At 45.5% G+C, this 7,452-nt stretch overlaps 3 protein-coding genes across 3 annotated transcripts; all 3 read right to left on the reverse strand.

The window, feature by feature from the left end:
- Positions 1–173: 173 nt before the first annotated feature.
- Positions 174–837, reverse strand: EMH_0056420 (56 kDa gametocyte antigen, related; the record flags this gene model as incomplete). Its single annotated transcript, XM_038022457.1, has 2 exons — positions 174–187; positions 276–837. The coding sequence occupies 2 exons, from the start codon at positions 835–837 to the stop codon at positions 174–176; spliced, it is 576 nt and encodes a 191-aa protein (XP_037878311.1).
- Positions 838–4,016: 3,179 nt separating this feature from the next.
- On the reverse strand, positions 4,017–4,959 carry EMH_0056430 (uncharacterized protein; the record flags this gene model as incomplete). The annotated part of the gene is made up of 2 exons (XM_038022458.1): positions 4,017–4,029; positions 4,442–4,959. The coding sequence occupies 2 exons, from the start codon at positions 4,957–4,959 to the stop codon at positions 4,017–4,019; spliced, it is 531 nt and encodes a 176-aa protein (XP_037878312.1).
- A 29-nt stretch (positions 4,960–4,988) lies between these two features.
- Positions 4,989–5,918, reverse strand: EMH_0056440 (56 kDa gametocyte antigen, related; the record flags this gene model as incomplete). Its single annotated transcript, XM_038022459.1, is given in 2 exon segments — positions 4,989–5,022; positions 5,026–5,918. Coding segments are annotated over 2 exon segments (927 nt in total).
- Between the last annotated feature and the right edge of the window lie 1,534 nt (positions 5,919–7,452).

Here is a 7,452-nt window from a genome sequence, read left to right on the forward strand (position 1 = left end):
GTAGCTGCTGTATCTGTAGCCGTAGCTGTAGGGGTAGCTGTAGCCGTAGCTGTAGGGGTAGCCGTAGTAGCCGGAGTATCCATAGTATCCATAGCCTCTGCTCTTTCTGCCCATGTTGCGGGTCTGAGAGGAGTATTCAGACTTGGGGATGAATTTAGCTACATCCTCCTCGGTCATTCCTGCTGCTCTCAGGTTGTGGTACATGCGGTGAATGAACTCTTCTGCTGCGCGGCTGGCCATAGGGGTGGCTTCCTCCTTTTCAATTGCAGTCACACCGTTCATCCAGGCAGAGGTCTGGACACCACGGAGAGAGGCCCACAAGGCATCGACAACAACATCCTGAACACGCACTTCCTTCATGTACTTGCGCATAGCGCGGCGGACAGTCTCAGGATCTGCAGATTCAGCGTGGGTCATGAGTTCGTTAGAGCTGTCGATGGCAGTGCTCATTCTGTTGGTGATCATGTCCATCATCTCGGTGACACGGGTGTAGGAGGAGGTCTGGCTATCAGACCAGTTGAAAGCAGAGCTCAAGTACTCCTGGATGTCACGGATCAGCTGACGCATCATGGCATCCTGGAGCTGGAGCTGGCGCTGGACAGCTCTGATGAAGCTCTCCAGCCACTGCTCGACTCCCTCAGAGGTGGGAGAAGGAGTGGTGGTGGTGGTGGTGTCATCAGGGGACCCGGGGGCACCAGGGGCCTCATTCTCCTGGTAAGTACCCATCTCGGGGTACTGGTGGTGCACAGCGGTCTCTACAGGAGTGCTGCTAGGCACCGCCACAGCGGGGCCCACGGCGAGCGCCAAAGCGAGGGTGCAGAGGCCGAGGCGGGTCATTGGATCAGCGGCAGAGAAGCAAAAACAATGAACAAGGAAGGGTGTATATGAAGAAAAAGAGATGAGTACAGGAACTGGTAGATGTAATGCCGTTGTTCTGCGGACGAGAGAACGTGGCCCAAAGCACCAACTCAAACCCCACTGACATAATCATGAGGGGGAAGAAAGCCAATATAGATAGACGGACATCGTTCCTTCGCTCGCTCGAACGGCGTCGGCACTCCGCCCGCCGTCTCGTCTCATCTTCTGCTCCGCGCCGGTTCGTGTGCAATTCAGCTTTGTATCTGGTGAAATTTAACTTAATTTGCCTTTTTCTATTTTGTAACATACAATTTTGAAATATTTCCAGAAGAAAGGGGGAGAAAATTGAAAGGGAGGGCAACGCGGATAGCCCGCGCCCGGTGCTGCCCGATGCAGGGGTAGCGGAATTTACTGGCTCCTGCCTTCTGTCANCGCGGATAGCCCGCGCCCGGTGCTGCCCGATGCAGGGGTAGCGGAATTTACTGGCTCCTGCCTTCTGTCATTAAACAAACGGAAGCACGCAGAAATATTGTTATAAAACGTATTTCAATGTGAATCAAAACTATTTATGAATATACAAAAGGAAATTTCAGCCTCGGATCTGCATAACTCCGGCGTACACCCAGCTTCAGCCGTGTGCTCGCAGGCGTGAATCGGTTCGTTCTTTGGTGTGATTTCTTTCCGTGCAACACTCCAGACAGTAAATAAGATATGTAAACGATTAAACCCAAACGTAATGCAAGTAAAATAGTCAAAATTACCTCGAAACCCCACCCTTTGACGAGGAACAAAAGAATCAATCGGTTCGTGTCTTAGAACAAGGTTTATTAAGCTTCCAGCGCCTTAAGCGCTGCATAAATAAAATGAAACCAGGAGAAAAGATAAATTGTTTTAAACCATACTTGTTAGTGTGATGAGCAAAGACACGGACGTTCAAGAGTTTCATAAGAAACCTCTCAATGCGTTATTTGGGATTCTAGATGTCTACTGCTTTTTCGTTGAAAACTTCAACACAGCGATAACTAGTTTACGCTTAGCCAGAGTAACTAAACGAGTTGTGCGGGCTGGTCGTTCAGTTATATGCTATAGACGCATGTACTTCTACATGTATGTAGGAACGTATTCACCAATATAATTCACATGTTATTCGCATTTCCGCACGTTCTACACTTCTATATGTATAAATATAAATGCATGGCGATGAACTTGGACACAGTTCGGCTGCAGAAATATTTCCTGTTCATTTTTGCTTATTCTGCTTTAGTTTGGTATTCAGTGGCAACGGGCATGAAGATGAAAGAAGTATCTAAATCAGCATAACGTGCGTGTGTCTGAACCCTGGATTCTGTCTAGCGGTAAGTACACCTAAATTTCGATATTTGCCGACATATCTGTAGATCTGACAAACCCTTCATTTCATTCACTGTACTGGTTTCAATCCTGGGTGCACCGCAATGGGCCAGGCTGGCACACAGAGATAGAGAGGAATGAAATGCATTGAATACCGCTTATTTATTGCATGTCTGAACTCCGTTGTGTTACTATAACTCTAGAAATTTCAGTTCTATGGCTGCAGTTACAGCAGTTNGCATGTCTGAACTCCGTTGTGTTACTATAACTCTAGAAATTTCAGTTCTATGGCTGCAGTTACAGCAGTTACAGCAGTGGATTGCCGCTTCTGTACATGGGGTGTACGTACGTACGTACGTCTCGTTTTGTCAATTAGCTTATTTATTGTTATTGTATCTGCAGCGTTCGTTTCTCCTGTGATGTTTGATAGTCTAGAGCGCATATGGAAAACCAATACAGAGAGAAGAGAGCATCCGCAGAAGAGCAAATGAGAGTAAACGATAAACGACTATCTCTGTTTCTGTTTATCTACACTCTACACAGCTTCTTTCTTCCTCTTCGGGTTTACTAGATAGACAAATAAAACACAAAAATCACACGAAATACACACTGAACACCGAGCGTCGTCATTTGAAACGCTCGCGGCATGAATAAGGAAAACGGATCGTATTAGATCATATAATAACCAGGCGAACAGCAAAAACGAAATACAATAGACAGAGAACGCCCTCACTTTTTTAAATAGTGCAGTTGAGGGGTTAAGGTTTATCTTGTGTTGCTTTTTTGGGTTTTGTTTGTCTATACAGCGGGGTTGTCTGCTGCCAAAGCGACGAAATATATTGATGTACTGAAGCTGAACTAATTATATAATTAATCGGAGCCTNGTCTGCTGCCAAAGCGACGAAATATATTGATGTACTGAAGCTGAACTAATTATATAATTAATCGGAGCCTGAAATATTTTAGCTAATAAACAAGTAAACAGAGCGTTTCCGTTGATACACCAATGCAAATCAAACTGTTTAGTTTATAGAAAGAGAAGTATATGGTACGTTCATGATGATAAACAAAAGGTTTCATTCAACAGAAGAAAGTAAATATTCGTGTTTAACATGCTCTTGTTGTTCACTTATCCTTATTTATTGAATTAAATAATAAGTTTCAGTTAATAAACCCAATTTACTAAACGCATTCTTTAATAAACCTAAGTATATCGTATCGGCTGTTACTGGGCGCCAGCTGCAGATGTCAGGGGGTTGCGTAACCCTAAGCATATATAGATCCATACCTATCAATCTATATATCTATCTATCCAATCTATATATATAGATACATAGATATGTAATGTACACATGTAAAAACATGTGTATATATATAGGCATTATATATTAGATTATATAAACGCATGTATCTCTGTATACGTATCTATATGCATATATGTCTATTAATATACTTTTAGTTGTGCTCATTTATATATTTCGACGTTTGTATTTTGCGTTACTTATGAATTTAAAATTTTAATTAATGCCGGTTGTAAATACAGAAGAGAATGTAGGATAAATACAACTATAATGCAACAACATATACATACAACGACTATAAATAATTAGCCCTAAAAGAGATAAAAGACGGGAGCTGGGTTAATATGCATATATCTATATATGCACATTATATATATAGTATATATAATATGTATTATGTATCGTTTTAACCCATGCTGGCCTGCTGTACAGACAGCAAGCAAGAAGCTTCTCTCCAGAGATGCTAAGCAGTGGGTTGATGCCTTGGGGTTTAGGATTTAGGATGGTTTAGAAGAACATTCTGCACAGCCGCAACGCAAACAACCAAAGTAAAACCCTAAACTCTAAATCCCTAGAATCCCTAATAAAGCCTCTGCTGCATGCACCGCCGTACGAGCTGCAGCACCAACAGCAGTTGCACCAGTACCAGCAGCAACAACTGCAGCAGCTGCGGCAGCAGCAGCAACAAGAACAGCACCACCAACAACAGTAGGAGCAACAACGCCACTTCACTAGCAGCAACAGTAGCCATAGGAACATGAACAGTAGCAGTAACAGCATGAGCATCAACAGCAACAACAGCAGTAACAGCAGCAGCAGATGAACTCACGGTTCAAAGATTTCAAGAGGAAAGAAGTGTATCCAGGGTTTACAGCAACAGCATCAGCAGCAACAGCAGCAGCAGCAGCAGCAGATGAACTCACGATTCAAACCTTTCAGGAGGAAAGAAGGGCATCCAGGGTTCTTCCATCATCTCAGGTTCATCGAATACACCGAGGTTACGAAAGACGTTTGCTCCTGGCTGATAGCCGCTGTTAGGGGAGACGGTGTATCCATAGGGAGAGCCGAGGCTGCCCATGCGGGTCATGGGGGCGTTGCTGCTACCCTGTTGATTATAGTAAGGGGTTGCTGCTCCTGTGGGGCTGTAACGAGGGCGAGAATAGTAGTTGTAGCTGGGGTAGTTGCTGCCGCTGTTGTTGAACCCCTGAGCGTTCATGGGGGTGCTGCCGTAGGGGCTGCCCATCATGGGGGGGTAGGGGGTTCCATAAGGGTTTCCGTAGGGGTTCCTCCCCATCATGAAGGGTCCATCCTCCTCTCCAAGGGATCGGTGGATTGTTTCACCTTCATAGAAGATAGGATCTTCTTCTACTACGGGGCATCTGCTGCAGGTGGAGCAGCTGCTGCTGCCGCTAAAGCAGGGAGATCCGCTCAAGCGGTAGGAGGTTTGCATCGGGTATCCCAAGGTGTAGGTAGGGTACATTATGGGCTGTACAGGCACTGGCTGGGGGTATACGGNTGCATCGGGTATCCCAAGGTGTAGGTAGGGTACATTATGGGCTGTACAGGCACTGGCTGGGGGTATACGGGGTAAGCGCGAGGGTAGTAGTAGCTGTACTGAGGGTAGCTGTATCTGTAGCCGTAGCCGTAGCCGTAGTATCCTCTCTTGTGGCCCATGTTTCTTGTAGGGCTGCTGCTGTTGTTTTCTTCTTCTGGGTTTGTCTTGGGCACATACTTGACGATGTCCTCTTCATCTACTCCTGCAGCACGGAGGTTGTGGTACATGCGAACGAGGAACTCCTCAGCAGCTCTGTTTGCAGCGTTGAAGACATCGCGTTCTTCAACACTTCCTGTAAGACCACTCATCCATGCAGATGTCTGTACACCCCGTAGAGAGGCCCAGAGAGCGTCGACAACAATGTCTTGCACCCGCACTTCCTTCATGAACTTGCGAGTGGCCTCACGAGCCTTCTGCTCCTCAACAACCTCGGTTTCTGAGACCATCTCCGTTGCTGCCTCACGAGTGACAGCCATTCTGCTGCTGATCATTTCTAGCATGGAGTTCACGCGCTCCAAGGCAGTGGTATTGGTGCCATCGCCCCAGCCGAAGGTGTTGCTCAGGTACTCCTGAATGTCAGTCATCAGCTGCTTCATCAGACTCTCCTGAAGCTGCAGCTGCTTCTGCACCGCCTCATTGAAATTCTCAAGCCACTGCTGAGCGGAGTCAGGGGCTGCAGTAGACGTGCTGGAGGAGCTGCTCTCAGCAGCGGGGCTGGGGGCGGCCCCGGCTGCCTGATAGGTGTTCATCTCTCCGAGGCGATGTAGAGGGCGGTCAATGGGTATAGGCAGGGAGAAGGACTGCCCCGCTGCAAGAGCCACGGCGGCAAGAGAACAGGCTGTGTAACGAATCATTATTGTAAGAGGGTGGTATTTGTTCTCCCTGCAATGCGGCCACTCAAGTGTAAACAGAAAAACACANTCATTATTGTAAGAGGGTGGTATTTGTTCTCCCTGCAATGCGGCCACTCAAGTGTAAACAGAAAAACACACCACAGAATGTCAAGCCGCACACAAAAAAAAAAGGAAAAGAATTACTTTCTGCACAGTCTAAGCAACCAAATAAAGCCAAGGGGAAGCAAGCAAGCTGATAGAAAGAGGAGGCGGGTCGCAGTTGAGATAGGCAGCGAGCGATAGGGAGCGTAGATGACCCCTGGCCAGGCGAAGCAAAGCCCATGGGGTGCCCGTGGGTCTTTCTGAGCGCAACAGGCTACGAAATGCAGCGAAATTTCATCTTCTTTTCCATTTAATTTCCATATTTAACCAGACGAAACATACAAATGCAGTTACACTCAATAGAAAGGCACGATTCAGGAGAAAAAAACAGGTTTCCATGACGCGCTCGATGCGGACCGCTGGGGTGGTCCGCCCACAAAAACACCGACTGACATCGCTACAGGAAAAGCATTTGAGCGAAATATTTTGAAATATAAATACAAATAATCTTAACAAATGAATTTTAAAATATTATTCCCTTTTGTTGCAGTTTGAACGGCAGTTGCGAGGCAAAAAACCGAACGATGTCACCACACAGTTGCTGCACGGAAGCGACTGGAGGAAACTTCCGCCACCCCCATCGTAAACCGGCTGAAATAACGTGTAGTAAGTATTAATAATAATACAAATAACATTTAATGCCGTCTCACAAAGTTTTGGCTGATTTGGGGCCCTCGTGAGAAACAGACGTCAATGGAGCCATAGGTAGATAGATAGGAAAGAAGCACAAAAGCGCATTCTATTTCCCCCTTAATGATAAAATCTATATAATTCGTCTTCAAAGGCATATACGCCTATTTCATATATTTTGTGTTCCTCCGGGTTACACAAGATTGCATTATCACCTTAATTGTCATAACACTCTCCTACTGACTAGAATGCATTAGTATTCTTCTATTCATAAGAATGCACTTTTATTTAACCTCTTGTTGGTTTTATCTGAAACGTTTTCTGCTGCTGCTGCTGCCGCTCCAGAAAGTGCTTAACAGCGATAACTACAGGTGCTACAGTGCCAACTCTCGCAGGAGTTTCTGCAAATGCGTGCAAAATAAAATACAATATAATTTAACTAGAGATGAACACATTTGAAGACGCAACCACTGTTTTACTTTTGTGTTGAGCACTAGCAGCCAGGGTTTCTACACCGGTGATGAAGATGCAACTCTCCTTGAGATTACACTTTCCCTGTGGTTACTACTTTGTTGAATCTGCAGTTTTCTCTACTATCATCATTTTGCAGCGCAACGAAAAACTTAAGAAAACATCTTTGAGGGGCTCCACCTGTATCTGTCCTTCTTGGTGCATTGACAGTATTGTGGTAAATATAAATAACATTAACGATAATCAAATATTGTAATACAAGCAAAAACCGTACAGGAGGTCTTGCACCTAA

This window comes from Eimeria mitis, genomic scaffold, assembly GCF_000499745.2.
Source record: "Eimeria mitis Houghton genomic scaffold, Emh_scaff2624, whole genome shotgun sequence".
Taxonomy (NCBI): domain Eukaryota; phylum Apicomplexa; class Conoidasida; order Eucoccidiorida; family Eimeriidae; genus Eimeria; species Eimeria mitis.